This window comes from Thermobia domestica, chromosome 8, assembly GCF_964235325.1.
Source record: "Thermobia domestica chromosome 8, izTheDome1.hap1.1, whole genome shotgun sequence".
Taxonomy (NCBI): domain Eukaryota; kingdom Metazoa; phylum Arthropoda; class Insecta; order Zygentoma; family Lepismatidae; genus Thermobia; species Thermobia domestica.
This window is the reverse complement of record NC_137461.1, coordinates 136105081-136125773: the sequence shown is the minus strand read 5'-3', so window position 1 is coordinate 136125773 and position 20693 is coordinate 136105081. Positions and strand designations below refer to the sequence as shown.

Below are 20693 nucleotides of genomic sequence, written 5' to 3'. Positions count from 1 at the left end.
GTGCGAGCGTGATGAAAGCGACAAGCGTGTTGAATGTGTCGCGAGGGATAGTGTCCAAGGTTATGACGTCCTACAAAACTCACGGAATAGTGGTTGGAAGAAAACCCTCACTGAAAGGTCCCACCAAGCATTATACAGATTGTCTCTCAGAACGGTGAATTATTAAAATCCTAAAATACACTTAAACTTTATCACTGAATGTTTACAAGCATATGACATCGAACTACTTTTTTTTTTTTTTTCTTTTCTAATTCAGCTAACTCGGATAATAAACCGAAATCACAAGTGCATTACATTTTGCGATTCAATATTTCGTTTGCATCGTATTTCTATGATTTTGTGTTGCAAGCTGCGATGCGACACCGCTTTAGAAAAACGCTATACATTATATATATATATATATATATATATATATATATATATATAGTAAATTCGATTGAAGGAAATGGAAAGGAACATAGGTCTAATGAAGGAGAGTTTGTGGTAGCATGTTCCTTTCTATATTCTCGTTCATATATTTAATTTTGTTTCAACAATAATAAAAATATAAATAAAACTTAATTCCAGTACAAGCTCAGCAAGCAAATTTTCAACTTTTATGGTTGCAGTCTTCATCGAGCCTTATGCTATAGATTTATTTTAGGTTAAATTGAAAATAAGGTAGTCCGAGAATTAATTACCTTTATTTTAAAATTCAATTTACACAATGTGCATTGTGAACTTGCTTAGTTCTTACGGTTTTATTTATCTGTTTGCGTATATAATTTTATTTTATTGCTTCTTCCCAGGTCACATTAAGTAACTCAACTTTAGTTACCGAAAAGTCGCTGAGTAGGAAAATTTGTAATGAGTATTTTTTTAATTATATTGAAATAAATATATATTTATTACTTTTGAAATAAGTATTTTTGAAAACTTTTTCTGTGGAACATTCAATAATTTCATCCCAAACCTTTTTCTTTTTGTTTTCATCTTTGACACTTATGTAATAAGATAATATCTGTTTTCTTCTGTGTTTTTCTTTCATGTAATTTATTTTGTTCAAAATCTGAATTCTGGAAATTCTGAGTATATTTTCAATACAATGTTTTAAAGGTCAGAATTAAGGGTTTCATTGCCTCTGAGACAAGCTCTTTGATGTGACTTTTCCTTCAAGCCTATGCGTATATAGCTACATTTGCATTTACTTCGTAGACTTTTGATTGCATGCTATTTTAAGAAGAATAAATGTTGTACCCTACTGAAAGTAGGTTTTGTTTATATGAAAATGAACAATATATTGCGTAAAATAGTGAAGAAAGAAAATAGCTTGACATACCTAATGAATACACATCTAACTTTGTTCTTAAAAATGATGTAAGTCGCAAGAAACTACTTCTTTAAAAAAAAAAAAAAAAAAAATCGAATGAAGGACAGAATAGACGAGAAAATATCTGGTAAGTTAAGGCTGAAGATTTTCATTAGAATTCTTAATATTATTTTATTAAACTTACACAATATTGGTTAATTTATGTAAGTAATTTGATTGTTGTCATCATTAAAATGGCACTACAGGAGAGCATAATAAGATTATCACTTATAGTTTTATAAATTATAATTCCGACAATTGATAAAAACATGGAGGTCATAGGATGAAAGAATAATCAAATACATTTACATCGAAATCATAATTGGAAATTATACAACTGAACATACACGAAAACCAATGCATCTATGTAAATATGTAGAAGTGAATGCTTAGAAACAAACTACAATATAACTGAATGTAAATATTCAGAATCAAAATATTTTGAAACAAATCGAAACGAGCGAATGAAAATCGTTAATAAATTAATGCCAGTAACTATGGTGAAAAATAAGAATATTGAAAATGGGTATAATGTAGACGAATGCGTATATATTGTGATAAATGTGTATATGTATAATGTGCAAGTTATGATATATACTTACAAGTACAATGATTACCCATTAAACATTACGAAATATATTATACTTCTCGGATTTTTTTTATCCTGCAATTTTTAAAGCAAAAAACACAATATTTGATAAAAATTTGACAAGAATTGGAGGTGTGGAAATAATTATATTACTTTTGATTTAGTCGAAAGAAGAATTCTTTGTATTAATAGTACTTACAATTAAGTCCTTTATTAAATATTGTGCAGTGTTTTAAACTAAATGAAAACAGATAGTTAGAACTCAAGTTGGATAGTACATAATACAAATCAAGGAATCCATATCGAACAAGAAATGGTGAAAAATCATCGAATTAGATGATGAAATATTTAACACAATTAAGAAAAACTAGCTAAACATATAACTATCGTGTTAATAATATAACAATAATGGTAAAGAGTGAATATAATAATTAATTTTATTTGTTTGAAAGAAAAAGAAAATTTAGTTTAAAGAACTGAGACAAACATTAAATTTTAACATTTTTAAATTAAATTTTGATTACAAATATTTAAAGAAGATTAACACATACTTGTACACTTATTAATATGGAAGAAATAAATTGTATTACTTAAAAGTGCGAAACTAAACAAAAACCACATCACCTTATGTGTTCCAGTTCCAATTCCAGTTGAGTGGCAAATTTAAGAAAGTAAGTCACCAGCCAGAAGAAATGTGAAGTATCTATTTGTAAGTGAAGATTTGACAGCATTTGATTGTGTAGATCTTCGACGAGTGATCCATAACCTTTCAAAAGGAAATCCACAGTGAATTCCTTCAACAGATTGGAGATATCTTCATCCGTCGGGGTATGGTGTACTAACGCCTTGATATTCATCCTTTAAAAAATGTAAGAAGTTAGTTTTATTGTATATCTACTTTTCTTATTAGTTACAACACAATAAACAAACTAACTGAAAGCGGTAAAGAGAATCAATATAGAATTTGCTTGTGATAAAGTATACGAATAAATTATGGTACGAGTTAATTCAAAAAGGAAGATCGCAATTCGGAAACATTCAAGTTATCAAGCTGAATTTCAACAATTCTTAATCAGTATCAAATTATCAAGTAACAAAACAATATTTTTGAAATCTTAAGTATACATCAAGGGGTAAAGAATATTATATCAACACTTAAAAGACGAAAAACGTATTGTGTTAGAAACAAAGGTAAGACAATCATTCAAACTATATTTTGAAAAGCTTATAATTTCCCCTTTGTATATTATTTACAAAATGCTTTAATTAGTGAGATTCAGATTAATAATGAAATTCATATGACTCGTAATTTGTGTGTCGTAGAATTCCAAACAACTATGTAAAGATCTACATCGGAAAATAATTTAAATCTTCTGGCTTGGTGAAAATTGTCCACTAGAGCAATAGGAATGTAGATTTAAAAAAAAAAAAAAAAAAAAAAAAAAAACGCAGTGAAGGAATATTATAGGTAAATCATTGCATTATTATTATACGCTCATGTGTTCCATTGCTCAATAAGTAATTTAAAAAACTCACTTCTTCACACAGGTATTAAATTATATAATAAGCTACGAGTATCTAGCTTTATTAAAGTATACCAAAAGTTCTATATTATATGAATCAAATTAGAATGAATCCTAATTTTACAATGTGGATCAATATTTACTTAGATTGTTGTGTAAAAACAACTGAGTATAACGATTTTATATTACTTATTAACTATGTATGTCAAGTAAATTATTGGAGTGGTATTTAATATCTATGAGTTTTATACATAAAACATGGCATTCAAACACACAAAATTTCACAAGTTCTATTACTTTATTTCAAATTTATCAATTACGTGCTCTTAAACGGTACATAGATATTATTTCATATATGAACATCTTACATAAGTTATTGAAATATTTCAGAACGTCCTGAACTTCACAAACTAGAAGTTTATACATATGGTTTTAATAGCAACTATATTTTCAACATAAATCACATACGATTCCATGAACAGTGTATAGATAAGGAAAGTGATATTTGCATTGAAACAAGCTTTTTCCAAAGTATTAAGGTAACTAGTTTCCAATAACCTCAAACTTACATGTGTGTTTTACTCCTTTTAACCAGTTTCTTCCTTCTTGATTCGTTCTTGTCTTGTTGTGTCTGAATTGGTTTCGCAGGTCGAGCTTTCTGGACCATTGTGTGTGGTTTTTGATGGACAAGTTTCACATTTCTTTAATAAAAAATGAATAAGTTCTATATTTACATTTTTCAGTGACAAACAATATGTCATTAATATTTTTATATTGGGTACCAAAGACTAAAATTATGTATATTTAACATTACTTGTTCTTCAGCGATTATCCAACAAGAAGCTAATATTCTTTATGACAAACTAACTCGTATTCGTTCTAATAACCTACTGAATTGGAAACGATACTTTTTTCATTTAACATAGGAGGCTTTACCAGTGTGGAGCCCAAACTGCTGATGCGATTGGAAAAAATTCCACCATTTTAGAATGGAAACCACCTATTTCCAACAACTTTCCTCTCTTTCCATTTTTTCATACTTTTTCTCATAACAAAGTTGGGCTATGGCCCCGATCTTTTAATACACTTGGTATATATATATATAGAAGTAAATGAATGAGAGTTTCATTTCATAATTTTTTACTAATTAAAGGGTAGTCATTAATTACTGTACTTACCTCTTTGCATGTGGACCTTCATCTTCATTGCTGGATGTGGAGATAGATTCTTGATTTTCCAGTTGAGTGGAGTAACCACAATCAGATACCTCAGAAGAAGTACATTCTCTTTTCTGTCCAGACGAATTTTCACAATGCCAATTCGATGTGTGTTGAAAATGGTTCATCTGGGAATGCATTGCAATTAATTAACATGTAATATAATTATTATTGAATCAAATTTCTATGTAAGTTAAAATATTTTTAAAAACTCTAAAAAATCTTTTGCAAAAATGCTAATAAAATTAAATCATCTAAAACATGTCTCTATGAAATAATAATATAATATAACCCCTATTTAACGTATTACATAGAGATTTTTTTTCTTAAATGGGAGTTTTTCAGTGAAAAGGGTTTCATATAGGAGAAGTATACATTATGAACAGTAGTATACATTATAAAAGAAGTATACATCATAAAAAGAGTTTCACTACGATGTATAATATGAGGTTTCAATATTTTAAAACAGTAGATCTGATTTACACTTTTAAGGATTGTTCATTTAGGAAGGTTATTAACATATTTAAATACACATAACAAACATCTTGCTTCAAATAGGCTGTTGAATAACAAATCACAGAATCAAACCTACTATTTTTTAAAGTATGTGCACTATCAGTATTTTCTCCTCCTGAAGACTGAGTACAGCACTTAAATTCCAAGCAAAAATGATCAAACATATTAAAGTAAAAATATAACTTCAAAATCCGCAGAAAAGAACTTGCCAACGTTATCATTGTTGAGCTCAGTAGAATAATACACGAAATACAATGGGAACGTCAAAAAATTGAGTTTTGTGACAATCGATATGGAAATTTTGATCTAAGTGACAGTCGAAAGTTATCGAAATATAGACATTAGTTTTTGTCAATAAGGTTATCAAAATACCTATATGCAAGTGGACTTATCAATTCTAGTAAATATGGTGTCCCGCAAGTAATTTACATATCAATACTTACTATTTACTAATTATGTTTCTATCGCATATTTTCGTTAAATGTGGGAAAGTTATGAGGCTTCCGCTTGCGTGTTAGCCACTTGGCCATACAGAGAGACTAAGTAGATAAAAAGATTGTAATTGTTGCTTTATGTTCTTATACGAGTGATTCTAAAAGAAGCATACCTACTCCAGAAAGTAAGATTCTTTTTTAATGCGTTATTCTTCTGAAAACGGGTTTAAACTTGCGAACATAGACGGAGGTAGTGTAAAATGGGAGACCTCTCAGATTTTCAAAGAGGGCAAATTGTTGGTGCGCGGTTATGTGGAGTGAGCGTGACGGCAGTGGCTACTGTGTTAGGTGTGTCGCGTGGGACAGTGTCGAAGGTGATGACGGCCTACACAACACACGGGAAAGCCACATCGGGGAAGCGGAACAGTGGGCGGAAGAAAATCATGAGTGACAGGTCATGCCGGGTATTAAAGCGCATTGTCACGCAGAACCGTCGTGCCACTGCGGGGTAAGTGACGGAGGAACTCAATCAGCACCTCCCCCACCCTGTTTCGACAATCACGGTCCGCCGCGAATTACATGACATGAACTTAGGGGGTCGTGTTGCACGGGCCAAACCGCTCATCAGGAACCATAACGCTTTCGCACGCCGCAAATGGTGCCGCGACCATGCAACTTGGACCGTTCAGGACTGGAAACGTGTGGTATGGTCGGATGAGCCATCCTTCACTCTATTCCCAACCACGGGCCGTGTTTATGTGTGGAGAACGCCCAAAGAAGCTTATGATCTTGAGTGTCTCCGCCTAACTGTGAAACATGGCGGCGGCTCGGTGATGCTGTGGGCCGCCATATCATGGTTTTCATTGGGTCCTGTTGTCACACTTAGCGGACGAATCACTGCCAACGATTATGTCGCAATTTTAGGAGACCACTTGCGTCCTATGGTCCGGATGTTGTTGCCGGACAATGACGCCATCTTCCAGGATGATAATGCACCATTCACACAGCTGGAGTTGTTGCAGCGTGGTTTGAGGAACATCGGGATGAAGTTCAACACCTCCCCTGGCCCGCCCAATCCCCAGATCTCAACATAATTGAACATCTGTGGTCCGTCTTGGAAACACGACTCCGGCGACGATTTCCACTTCCATCCTCTTTCTCAGAACTGGCCGATGCCCTGCACGAGGAATGGTGTAAAATTCCACTTGCTACCATTCACGACCTCTATGCCTCCATCCTACGTCGCATCAAGGCTGTTCTGAAGGCGAAAGGTGGCCCGACACCATATTAATCTGGTAAATTGCAATTTCGTTCAGGTGTTTCCATTTTTCTGATCACCATCTGTATTTAGGCAAAGTTATACGAACAATTAATAATTTACGAAGTCATCAATGCATTATTCTAAGCAATATAAAATAATATAAACTGCACAACTATATGATATCTAATAAATCAAATCTGTCATTTGGAATTCGTAGCAAATGAGTAGATCATAAAAGAAATAGGTAGTAATTCTTTCGTGAACATTCAATATGTATTTGTGTGCTTAATTTCTATAATATATATATATATATATATATATATATATATATATATATATGTTAAATAGAAGTATGATCATACGTAAGTATTCGTATTAACTTGTATTATGAAAATGAAATGAAATATTTTTATTTAATGCCCCACGGTTACGCCTTTTAACATAAAGAAGGCGGATGATTAGTGAAAGTCAATCATTGTGAAATTAAAATTTTTGTGCTCTCCTACCGGGAATCGCACCCAGAACCATATGCATCAAAGGCGCACGTGCTAGTCACTAGACCACCGTGGAGGTTTACATATCTATGTAGAATGCCTCATCTTCATAAAAGTATTACATATCTTATCTCTAAAATAACTTATTAAAACAGTCTAGCTGAAAACTAAGATCAAAATCTAACACACACATATATATGCGTGTGTGTTAGATTTTGCGTTACAAGCATATATTTATTTATAATGGAAGAGTTGAGGCATTTTTCCCCTCATTTAAATTTCAAAAAAAAAAAAAAAAAAAAAAAACCAATAGAACAATACGCTTCACAAATCATATATGATATATGAAATAAAATAAGTTAATATGAATCTCGACTATAATGGGCACTGAAATATTGCTGAAATTGATCAAATTTGACGGAAATAGTTTATAGTACTTACTTTTGAACAACGTAAGACTAGAAACGTTTCTTACATGCATAGGAAGATAATTCTACTTTTGATTCCTAATTGACATAATGGAATCTGAGATTAATTCGTTTTATGAAGTGTTACTGCAAGAAGATTCGTTGGTTTTCAGACTGGATTTCGCTACCACTTAATTAAGGTAGCTATCTAATTATCTCACTATTACGGATCTGCAGAGAAAATTTTGTCCTCACCGAAAACCAAATCCGGGACTACGCGCGCTAGCTACTTAGGTGCAGAAAAACTTTAATTAATGTAACATATTTGTTTTTGTAATAAGAAGATGCCCTTCAAATCGTCACAGGATTTAAATTATAAACACATCTAAATATTAAAAGAAACTATTTTCTTACACGTGATTCTGAGGAAGATTGTAGAGAGAGGGACGCCATTGACGAAACACCACTATCTGCATCACTTTGTCGATCTTTCTTGCTGCAATTTTTCACAGGTTTCGGAGATTTATTCTGTGACTTCTTTGAAACTTCGAGATCACCTACAACATTTACGTAATGTACATTTTATTACTTGAAATAGCAAGTAATTAATTACAAATTTTAATTAACTAAATAAAATTGTTTTAAATTTTAGGTAACAGATTATATTGAGTGTTACGTATGGCTGCAATATAGGTATAAGGCATGTATCCATATAATACTTCTGTAACTCAGCATATTTTCATCTTACACTAACGAAATACCTGGGATAGGTTCAAAATCTTTCGTATAGTTCACCCATCAGACTTTGATTTCAATATGTGTTCAATTCTTTGAAAATATAATTACATGTCCCATTTCTTTAAATATCTGTTGAAAAGATTTTATTTCTGTCTACTGATTTATTTATTTATCTATTTAAATTCCTTGCAACACACATTAGGTGTATTTATTTATGTATCAGTAGGGCAGGAAAAAAAATAAAAGTTTCCTATGAATGTTTATGAATATTGCATTTAGTAATTATTATAAAAGTTATCAATGATATAATAGTTTCTATTGAAATTACCATGACCTAAATCCAGGAATGAATTCCTGTTTCCACATAAAATGTATTAAAAATATTCAATTTGAGTTTTAGATTTATTTGGCATTACATTATAATAACGTAACTATATTCTTATATGCTTACTCTAATATCCTAGTATTAATCTAATGTTCTCTATATTAAGGTAATATAGAGAACATTAGGTTAATACTAGGATATTAGAATAAGGATATAAGAATATAGTTACGTTATTATAATACTATATATTATATACCTTAATATAATATTCTAATTTTATATTCTTGTTCTAATAAATATTTCGAGAAACCTGAAAATAGTAGCATCTTTCTTTGTTTTATGCCTAATACATTTCTTTATCGTTTCTTTTTTTCTTGCCAGTAGGTTTTTCATTAGATTTACAAACAGCTTCAATAAATTCAAGTACTCAGTATTAGAAAAAAAATCCCTACCAATTGTCCTCCCTACACTTTCCTTGACCTGTGAAGTCAGGGAAAGATTACACCAGGTAATCAAAGACACATATTCCTCTAATCCATAACAACAAAGTTAAGAGAATATTAAGTGTTAGATGATATTTTTATTTTTGTAATCTAAATATCATTATATTTTCGGAAATAATTATGGCCATAAGAAAAATGATTGTTCCAGGGAGCTTATGGTATAATTTGTGTTATTTACCAAGTTTTGCTAAGCAATAACGATATAATTAATTTCAGCATACCTTTTGGAATGTTCTTGTTGTAGTCGCCATGTGAAGATGTCCAGTTATTCTGAAATGAAAAACGTTCCAAAATAAGACTAAGAATTTTTTTTTTACTAAAACATCATATTCATAATACCAATTAAATGTCTTAAAATCGTACTTTTAGATAATGATTTCATTTTTAAAAAGTAAAATTAATGAACAATATTCAAATAAATATAAATACTAGTATAGAATTTAATATGCTTTCCAATATCGAAAATATTTCTTAATCAGTTTCGTTGTTATAACGCGCAATTCTTTCTCCAAAATGAAAAACAAGGCCAATAGATGTAGTAACGACACCACAGAAGACCAAAAAAAAAAAAGTGTTTCCATAACTTATTATTTTTTGAAAAACTTTATTTTATGAAGCGTAACATCAGAAACATTGGAAAAATATCATTAACCACATGAGTACGGTCGGTAATCGAATGCAGATCTCTCGTGCCTCTACAATATTTGTCTAAGGAGATATAAAAAGTTGCCAAATAATACCAAATCTATTAGTCACTTCAAAATAATTAAGAAATATAAAATTAAATACATACAAGGTATTTGGGAATAACTTTAACGCCTTTTGGAAGTGATTCCTGGCACCAAAAAGCAAAGTAAAAAGACAAAAAGACAAATAAACAAAAAGCATAGACAAACCTGGTTGTAGAAACACCTTCTTTCGTCTCTATGGCCAGTCAGAAACTTATCGGAAAAATGCGCGAACAGCTATAACTCGGGAAGGGAACGTTGGATCGAAATTAGATAAAAAGGGACGTTCATTATTATTAGTCGTAGATGTCATTAATGCACATTGAATGTGGTACAGGGGCGGCGCAAGGCTAACCCCCAAAGAAATTAAGGAATTTCATGGATACTCTACCAAAAGTAAGGGCAGAAAGTAAACAGCATCCCTTAGACTTTACGATAGGCTATGAAGACTAAGTGCTAGATAGGTTTCACCCGTACCAAAACTTCAGCACACATAGAAGAGGGTATTCAAGTACAACACAAAGGAACTCTAAGAAATGATTCCTTACATGAATACATGTAAATAAGTTATGGACTAACGTAGGTGGACAAATGCGTCATTTCGTAGTTGTTGCTCGCCAAAAAATTGACAGATGATGCTAAAAAAAAAAAAAAAAAAAAAAAAAAAACCATAGCGCAAGAACAAAGTGTTCGATCAAACTCGAGTGAAAAGGTTTAGCAATTATTTCCATCCCTAGATTCCATTAATGTGTCAGCGGGTGAAATTTATGAGGTTTTCTACGAAAAAACTTACGATAAATCCGAAAATACTAACACTGAATTGTTTCGAAATATTTACTAGTACTGTGACTAAGTAGAGAAACAACGATTGAAAATCTATTAGTCACAAATGGATATTATTGCAGGAACATAATGGCTCAGGTGTCACCTGTGGTGCTTTCGTTCCTTGCTTCGATCCAGGCCCGTATCCAGGGGGGGTCTAGGGGGGCCACCCCCTAAATTTTTGCTGGCCCCCAAAAAGTTTTACATTAGGCTTGCAAAAGAACATTATGGTGATGGTTCATCAATATGGTGATGAACTATCATATGGTTGGATCGGGACCCCCAACTTCAGCCCCCCCCCCCCTAAGTTTTTGGGTTGGCTACGGGCCTGCTTCGATCCCATGTCATAGGAATTCGTAGTCGACAATATCGTGTCTGTGTTTTCTTTCGCAATTCTTCAATTTCCACATTCTCATTCTACCAATCTTTTTAGAGTTATTCACTTTCATTAATCATGTATCTTATTTTGGCTGAAGGACACAAGTGCAGGGCGGTAAATTTGTTTCACTTTTTTTTTTAATTATTATCGTAACGAAACGAATTGGAATAAAGACAAATAAATACGAATGTGCCACGTATGTAACAAGTGAAATATGTAAAACAGACATTGGCCGAAATAGGAAAGTACCACTGCATAAGGTGCTTTCAGTGTACAAAGGAATCAAGTCCACTATTTTTAGTAATTTTGGATATATTTTAGTTTTATGATCTCTAACTGAAGCCTCTTTCAAAGCTTACAAGATCCATGTCCAGGTACTGAAAAAAGCTCTTATATAATTTAAAAACAGTGTTACCTTCTCCATGTTCTTAGCGCACCGTACAAACTTCATGTCTCTTTTTCTCGCAACTTTGGTAATTAAACTGAATTCTCTTGTGCTCTGGACGCCTCTTGTGTGTGCATGTGTGTAAGTGGGGGTGAAGGGGGCCATAATGGCAAAACTATTGCGAAGTGCGTTGTAGAATTATAAAGGCATCTATTACTATAAGTCATCATACTTACATCCGAGGGACGAGTCATTCCTTAGCTAGCATGTACGGAGAAGGAAGACACCTGGGGTTTAGGGAAGATATCAAACCAGTATTTGCATTATGTAACGAAAGGAGACCAGGGAATCCACAATCTGAATAATATTGTGTACATCTTCCCGTCAATATAGTCCTGCCGCGTATAAAACCAATGACCGCTTCACTTAAGAGCTAAGAGCAGCGTTGGCTACTAAGATGAAATGCAACCAATGGATGAACTGATATCGCGAATACGAATTCCAACTTCTTGTTCAGAAGAGGTGCCCAGTAACTCAGTACGCAGTAGGTTGTTAAACAAAGTTGCATGAAAATGTATCATGGAGATCACAATTGTTATTCAGTTTTATTTACGAGTTCAAACTGGAGTATTCTGGACATCTGGTATGGTGGTGAATGGACGTCTTTGGTTTGTAAAATTTAGTATTGGTGATACAACGCTGATAAATGAATTCCATGGCCACCGACCAATATCATGCTCTGGTGATTTCCTCAGAAACACCACGCAAACAAACTCTCGGAAAATTGTTCTTGCAATTGCAGATAAGTTAGGCATATACAATACCACTGTTGTTCAATGTTCCTGCGCAATCGGAAAGGTTACACAGTTGTATTCATGGGTGGCACATGAGTTACACCGGCCAATCAGAATTGAAATTTCGAGTACACGTTTCTCTGAATGTATGAAATAGCTGGGAAAAATTCCTGCATAGGGTTGTCATTCTGATGAAAAATAGACGATGAACCGCAAATATTCAGCAATAGTGGTTCTTTTCAAGATCGAAAATTCCCTTCTTCTCGTTGATGTTAAATTTTACGCCGCCCCTGTTCCACATGCACTGGTACATTAGTGGAATCTAGAAATGAAAATACTTGCTCATCCTTTTTACCTAACCTTGATCCGACACTTCGCGTACTATGGTGCTTTTCAGTATCATTCTGTCAAATTTTCGGCGGGCAACAGCTACGCACCTGTGCACCTATAATGGTACAATTATATATATATCTTCGTGTAAGGAATCATTTCCCAAAGTTCTTTGGTGTTATATTCTAACACTCTTTCCTGCATATGATGAAGTCTAATAAGTGTGAAAACTGATTTGCATCCAGCACTTGGGCCCCATATTGCATACAATGGATAGAGGTGCTTCTTATTTATTGCCTTTATTTTTAGTAGAATACCCAAGAAATCCACTAATTTCTTGGAGGCCACACTTGCGCCACTCCCGAATCCATCAAATTGTAATGACATCTACGACTAAAAATAATGAACGCACCCTTTACTCGTCTTTGATTCGACGTTCCAGTTCCAAGTTATAACTATTGTCGCATTTTTTTCGACGAATTTTCGACTGTCTACAGAGCCGAAAGGAGGCATTCCTGCAACCAGGTTGTTCTATACTTATTCTCTTGTTTGGAGTCAGGAATCACATACACACATACCCAAATATTTAAGTGTTTCAGAACGTCCTATATCTATCTAACTATCTATTGCGTTTATTATATATTAGCCTTCGGTTAGCTTAAGATTTCGCCCTTAGATTCCCGCACTTGTTTGACCTATGGCCAACACACAAATCGTATAACATTTCAAATTTCTATCTTAAGCGGTTTGGTTTGTGGGTGATCAGTTAGTCATTCACTCAAGATATCTTCTTTTTATCTGTAGAGAAGATTATGTCCGTATCTCCTAATCTTGCTACGGTAGACACATGAAAATTGATATATGGACTTCCCACGTAAAATGATTCATGTTTCATCATTTCTTGATATTTTCTCTAAAAGGGAAGAAAAATGAGGGAGAAAAAACATTTCTCCCTCTACCGCGTCGGATTTCCAAAAATTTCTCCTCAGTAGTATTTTACGTCATAAATCCTATCTACTGTTAAAATTTCAAGTTTCTAGCTTAAGTGGTTTGGTCTGGGCGTTGATCAGTCAGTCACCCAGGTCTTCTTCTCTTATATATATATATATATATATATATATATATATATATATATAGAGAGAGAGAGAGAGAGAGAGAGAGACTAGCCTTCGGCTAGCTGAGGACTTCTCCAGACTCCCGAATTTGTTCGACCTACGGCCTTGCACTACTTATATCCCTAACATATCTCTAATCTTAAGGGATAACGGGAACTGTGACCCATCCTTCTTAATTCCTCCCTTTTTTCCCCTCTAAGAAAAACATCATAAAGTGCTGAAACACATCTTTAATTAACATGCCTCTACTCTTAAGAAATTTCGAAATATGGCCATGTTATTTTAACAATTGCAATCTCCACCATTTTCTTCCCGTCTTTTTCTTCCCTTCTAAAGGAAACATCAAAAAACACTGAAACGTGACTTTAATTATTTTAAATTAAAAGCATAAACGCCAATTTTGAAATCTGTCTTTAATTATTTTAATTATTTAATTATTTTAAATGACCGTCTCTAACTTTAACGGATTTCGAGATATAGACATTTTATTTTAACAAATGCAACCCCCATTCTTATATTTTATCCGCTTTGTTTCTTTCCCTGTAAGGAAAAATATCAAAAACCGCTGAAACAAGTCATTAATTATTTTAAATAAAAATCTAAATACCAAATTTCACGTCTCTAACCTTAACGTATTTCGAAATATGACCAACTAATTAAACAATTGCAACCCCACCATTTTTCTCCCTGTCTCTTTCTTCCCTTCCAGTGCAAATATAAAAAAAAAACGTTAAATACGTGTTTAATTATATTAAAAAAGAGGTCCACGTACCGAACTTCATGTCTCTAACCGTACGAAATTTCTAGATATGGACATCTTATTATAATAATTCCCACCCCTTTCTCTTCTTACCCCATTTCTTCCTTTCTGGATCAAAAATCAAAATACGCTGAAAGATGTGTCTAATTATTTTAAATGAGAACTCATATACTAAATTTCATGTCTCTAACAATATGAGATTCCGAGATATGGGCATTTTAAAATAATAATTGGCATTCCTCTTTTCCTCCCTACCCGTAGAATTTCCACAAATACTCCTTAGTGGGACCTTGCATCACAAATCTTATGCCCTTTCCAAATTTCAAGTTTCTAGCTTAAGAAGTTTGGCCTGGGAGTTGATCGATAAATCAGTCAGTCAGGTCTTCTTATATATATCTATACCTACATCTACACCTATATCTATCTATATACATATATATATATATATATATATATATATATATATATATATATATATATATATATATATCGGGTGTTGCAAAATAAGTGTTACAACTCTTGGGAGGTGACTCCTGCCACTGAGACAAGAAAAAACTTCTCTTCAACTTTCTGCTATCGGACATAGTTTCAGATCTACAAGGTGCCGAAAGCGTGGGAAAATGACTTTCGGACGCCAATAGTTTGGAAACTATCCAACATAAAGAGCGCGGGTAAAAAATTCACTGAAGAAGTCATACCTGCTCTATTGAATTTTGCATGTTTCACAATCCTGCCGTGCACGCGTAAGGGATTCCCCAAAGGAACGTAGGGAGTCCCGGATAATCTGCCAAATGAAACTTGGTCTAAATGGATATGAATTGATAGGCTTTCTACTAGGTAACAATAATTCGTTTGTCTTAAGTCGATATCTGGAACAAATACAAAATGGCGGACGCATTTAGGCCCGTTGCGTGTGGTTGCATAATCTCCAGGTACGGATGCTGGCCAACAGTGATGTTTTGAGTGTTAATTGTAGCGAATTTGTACTCAAATGCTCTAGAAAGACATCTGGAGTGTCGGTAGAGCATAACAGATGAAGCAGGGTGATTCACATGTGTGGAAACACTTAACAAAAAATGGCCAGAAATGCACTCATACTCAGTAAACGTGAGTTCAATACGTGGGAAATGTAAGAATTAGCGTCAAGAACATGAAAGCCATTGTCAATTCACCAATAATATTCCTTCAAACCGATGCAATATGATATGCACGGTTGCATACCAATAAGGATGCAACAACTAAGGCCAAGTTGAAATTGTGCAATTGGACTCACAAAGAAACTGGGTAAACTAAATGAATGTCACTATTGCGATCGCATGATCGATATTGAAATGTGGCCAATGTGTGTGTTGATATCAACATGTAGCTAATCATGCGATCGCAATAGTGACATTCATTTAGTTTACCCAGTTTCTTTGTGAGTCCAATTGCACAATTTCAACTTGGCCTTAGTTGTTGCATCCTTATTGGTATGCAACCGTGCATATCATATTGCATCGGTTTGAAGGAATATTATTGGTGAATTGACAATGGCTTTCATGTTCTTGACGCTAATTCTTACATTTCCCACGTATTGAACTCACGTTTACTGAGTATGAGTGCATTTCTGGCCATTTTTCGTTAAGTGTTTCCACACATGTGAATCACCCTGCTTCATCTGTTATGCTCTACCGACACTCCAGATGTCTTTCTAGAGCATTTGAGTACAAATTCGCTACAATTAACACTCAGAACATCACTGTTGGCCAGCATCCGTACCTGGAGATTATGCAACCACACACAACGAGCCTAAAGGTGTCCGCCATTTTGTATTTGTTCCAGATATCGACTTAAGACAAACGAATTATTGTTACCTAGTAGAAAGCCTATCAATTCATATCCATTTAGACCAAGTTTCATTTGGCAGATTATCCGGGACTCCCTACGTTCCTTTGGGGAATCCCTTGCGCGTGCACGGCAGGATAGTGAAACATGCAAAATTCAATAGAGCAGGTATGACTTCTTCAGTGAATTTTTTACCCGCGCTCTTTATGTTGGATAGTTTCCAAACTATTGGCGTCCGAAAGTCATTTTCCCACGCTTTCGGCACCTTGTAGATCTGAAACTATGTCCGATAGCAGAAAGTTGAAGAGAAGTTTTTTTCTTGTCTCAGTGGCAGGAATCACCTCCCAAGAGTTGTAACACTTATTTTGCAACACCCGATATATATATATATATATATATATATATATATATATATATATATATATATATATATATAGGGTGTTTCAAAACAACACCGACAACGTTTGAGAGGTGATTCCTGATACCAAGATAAGACAAAAAGTATAGACTAACTTGGGTGCATAAATGCTTCCTTTCGGAGTTATAGGCTGCCGAAAACATGAAAAAATGAACTTTAAAAGTCCATAGCTTCAAAACTATTGGATCTACTGTAGTCGGGTCAAGACTTCACTTAAGAACTAGTATGTGCCCTATCCGAAAATCAATGTTTCAAAATCCTACAGCACTTCCGCAACAATTTTTATAGAGGTAGTTTGTGAGTACTTCAAATTACATGCCCGTAGCCAAACTCCCTCCAAAAAATTGTTGTGTACCACAGGATTCTGAAACATGGATTTTTGGATAGGGCACATATTAGTTCCTAAGTGAAGTCTTGACCCGACTACGGTAGGTCTCATAGTTTTGGAGCTATAGACCTTTAAAGTTCTTTTTTTTTTAATGTTTTCGGCAGCCTATAACTCCGAAAGAAAGCATTTGTGCACCCAGGTTGGTCTATACTTTCTGTCTTATCTTCGTGTCAGAAATCACCTCGCAAACATTGTCGGAGTTGTTTTGAAACACCCCGTATATATATATATATATATATATATATATATATATATATATATATATATATATATATATATATATATATATATATATATATATTAAAAAATAAAAGTGTTTTATAGACGTTTAGCTTTTTATCATTCACTTTCTTGAAAATAAACATAGCCTCATTTCGTGCTTGAATTCACTGTATTAACAATTCAAACTCTGCTTGCTATCTATATATTATAGTTTAATCTCAAGATATGCAATTGTCCTTTGTATTATCTTACATATTTTGACAATCTATATAATAATCTGTGATTAAAGTGACTAACGCTATATAATTTTACACGAGCTAACAAATGACGTAAATATTTTTCTTAATTACATAGAACTCCACTTTTTAAGAAGGTATTTAGAAAGATAAAATAAAGAATTTGGATATGATGTTATAAATTTAGGCTTACTTAACGTTACAATCATACCTGTTTTCCTGAGTTTTCACCATTTTGAAGTTTGTTCTCCGAATCCACCTTGTGGGCAAAAGTATTTCCTCCATTACCGTTACCGTTTCCACTTCCACCAGTGTCTGAGGAATCAGATGTTGGATCAGATGTTAACATGGGCGATGAATCTCCAGACCCTTGATCCTTAAACAATAAAACACTAGTATGTTATATGTTCCTTTCTAACTCTTAAAATTAAAAAAGAAAAACAAAAGTAAAGTAAGTGAAGTTTAAAAATTACAGAAGTAAACGCTTAAAAGTTGTCATTAAGACTTTTTCCCCATTATTTTGTACAAAAGACAGAGAGGTTGTGTTTATTCTTTAAGACAAAAAAAATCTATACTTCTGCCACAACTCAAAAATATAGTGAGTGATATTACATGATAGTTTAAATTTGATGAAATTCAAATTTATATTTTATTGATATATTATATTGATAATACTAGAAATGTCTTAACTTCCTGTACCGCGTGTTTTGTAATATACTGTAAAAAGGATTTCAAATAGCATTTTCTGATCTATTTTTAAAGTAAATCAATTTAGATCCCTTAAAATTCTAGAAACCACAAACAATTCTCTCTAAACTCTCTAATTGCTAAATGGTTAAAGTGTCCGATTTGGGAGAGGATGTTCAGTTTGGAAAGCGTATACGTGATTCGGAATCTACGTTAAACTGAAACAGGACACTAAGTCCTAAACAAATAAACAATTCACAATATAAAATTTCGCACCTTTCCGTGTCGTAATAATAAAACGACAATCAAACTTCGCTAATGGTATGGATTAACTATCCAAACGGATAAAAAATAATTCAATGCCTTTGTCTGTACAACCTACTAAGAATTTCTCATTCTAATTGGGAATATATAAGCTTTTAAAACGTTTTCAAAATTCAAAATAATATTGAGCTTTGGAAGCTTACCGGGGGTGATGTGTTGCTTTCATTATCCTCCGAACTTTCACTCAATGAAGACTCCAGCCATAGATTGAGAAGCTTATGCAGAGTTCCTACATGCTGATCTTTATACGCCAAAGCTATGAGTTGAACCATTGTGACACCCCAATTGGACTATTTTGGTTAGTATGGGAAGAAAATATTTTTTTTAAGAAAGAAAGAAAAAATAAAATAATAAATTTAAATTATTGTACTGAATTATGAATAAAATATAAAAAGTAAATGGTTATGTAAATATGTAACCATTTTGCACCATAAACACACTAGCAAAAGCCATATCATTTACATAAACAAAAACGAATGTAACGATGTTTGGCGGCCTACTTCACCGCCTAGACCACTGCACCGATTTTTATGATTTTTGGTAGGCACATGAGTGGACCATGGTCTAACTTAGGTATTATCACGTTAATATTCCCGAGCGAATTCTCTAGAGGGAAAAAACGCCCCTAACAACGACAATCCAGTGCTAACATCTGGGGTCAAATTTAACGACAATTTTGTTATTTGAATTACATAGCAATTAGTTTTCTTTTCCTTCTCAAACACATTTAAACTTTATTTCTATTATTTTTAACGTCATTGTTGTATAAAACCGATTGTAATTCTCCTTTAAATACACAACTGTAAGATTACTAACTCGGAAAGTAATAAAGGTTGGGGCTTTGTAAAGATGAATTCTAGCGGAAAGTTTTATATTTTTAAAAATCTCGTTTTCCGTTTGTCGCTATGAAGATAGCCAGTGGAAACACTTCAAAAATAAATAGAAATTATTTAACGTGGCTCAAACCGTCACTGAGTAGAAAACAACTGGAGTATTATCACTGCACTTTGATTGAAGAGCGTATCCCAGGGGTAAAGAGAGTTCAAATACTTTCCACCAACCCCTTCTCTCCATGCAAAGAACGGGAATTTCAGCTAGTACACATATATCATTAGTATCAAGTTCCTTGACACAAGAAAAGAACACTTACCATCTACATCAAACGGTATGAGCGATGCTCAGGAAGATTACCAATCATGTCAATTTTAATTTCTAAACAGTCGACTGGCATGATCGGATGGTGTCAGACTGGTGATTTTAAAACCAGTTTGCAATGATTTCGAATCCCGCTCTGAGCATGGGTATTATACGTTATCTTTTCACCACTCATTTTCATAATCATCGTCTCCTTTAACCTAAAGAGCAGAATCGTACGACATAAAAGTCAAATATACAATACAATAAAATTTCCGAGTAATCCTTGTGCTTTTAAAATTTTGGCTCTCTGTAGGAACCTTGTTCACGAATAAAAGTACGAATAAAAACAGTGAAAACACCAAGAGTTCAAAAAACATACGGATTCGCCGAGGAAGATCAGTGTAGAACATCATGTCATCTATATATATATACATACATATATCTGTGTAATCATTTTGAAGTTTACTCGTAAATAAATACTCGCTATGGAATGGCGAGGCCAGGTCTTTTCTTTGGCAAATGAATGGTGTGCCAGATTTTGTTTTTCTTTTTTCAGCAGAGCTATATAGAAATGACAAAATAATAATAATGTCAAAGAACATATTGGAAGTGAGAAAGCAATACCCCGTTTCAGGTTTATCGCAACATCTGTAAGAGATACAATATAATATTATAGATCCAAAAATTTTATTTCCACCCAAAACCGAAACCCAGAAACTAATTTTTGAAAATTATTTATATGCAAAATCAGTTGCTTGTTAATATCTCTTATTCTTTTAATCCTATTTT

At 33.4% G+C, this 20693-nt stretch overlaps 1 protein-coding gene across 6 annotated transcripts in view; it reads right to left on the bottom strand.

Moving 5' to 3' along the window:
* Positions 1-2561: 2561 nt before the first annotated feature.
* LOC145693226 (protein timeless-like) overlaps positions 2562-20693 on the bottom strand; it is a gene marked incomplete at its 3' end in the record, with an annotated part of 196877 nt that continues 178745 nt past the window's right edge. For all 6 annotated transcript variants that reach the window (XM_081769019.1, XM_081769024.1, XM_081769020.1 and 3 more), the window contains 7 exon segments: positions 2562-2795; positions 4030-4161; positions 4639-4805; positions 8204-8346; positions 9577-9625; positions 17968-18132; positions 18911-19057. In XM_081769019.1, coding sequence (XP_081625145.1) covers positions 2562-2795; positions 4030-4161; positions 4639-4805; positions 8204-8346; positions 9577-9625; positions 17968-18132; positions 18911-19057 — 1037 coding nt within the window.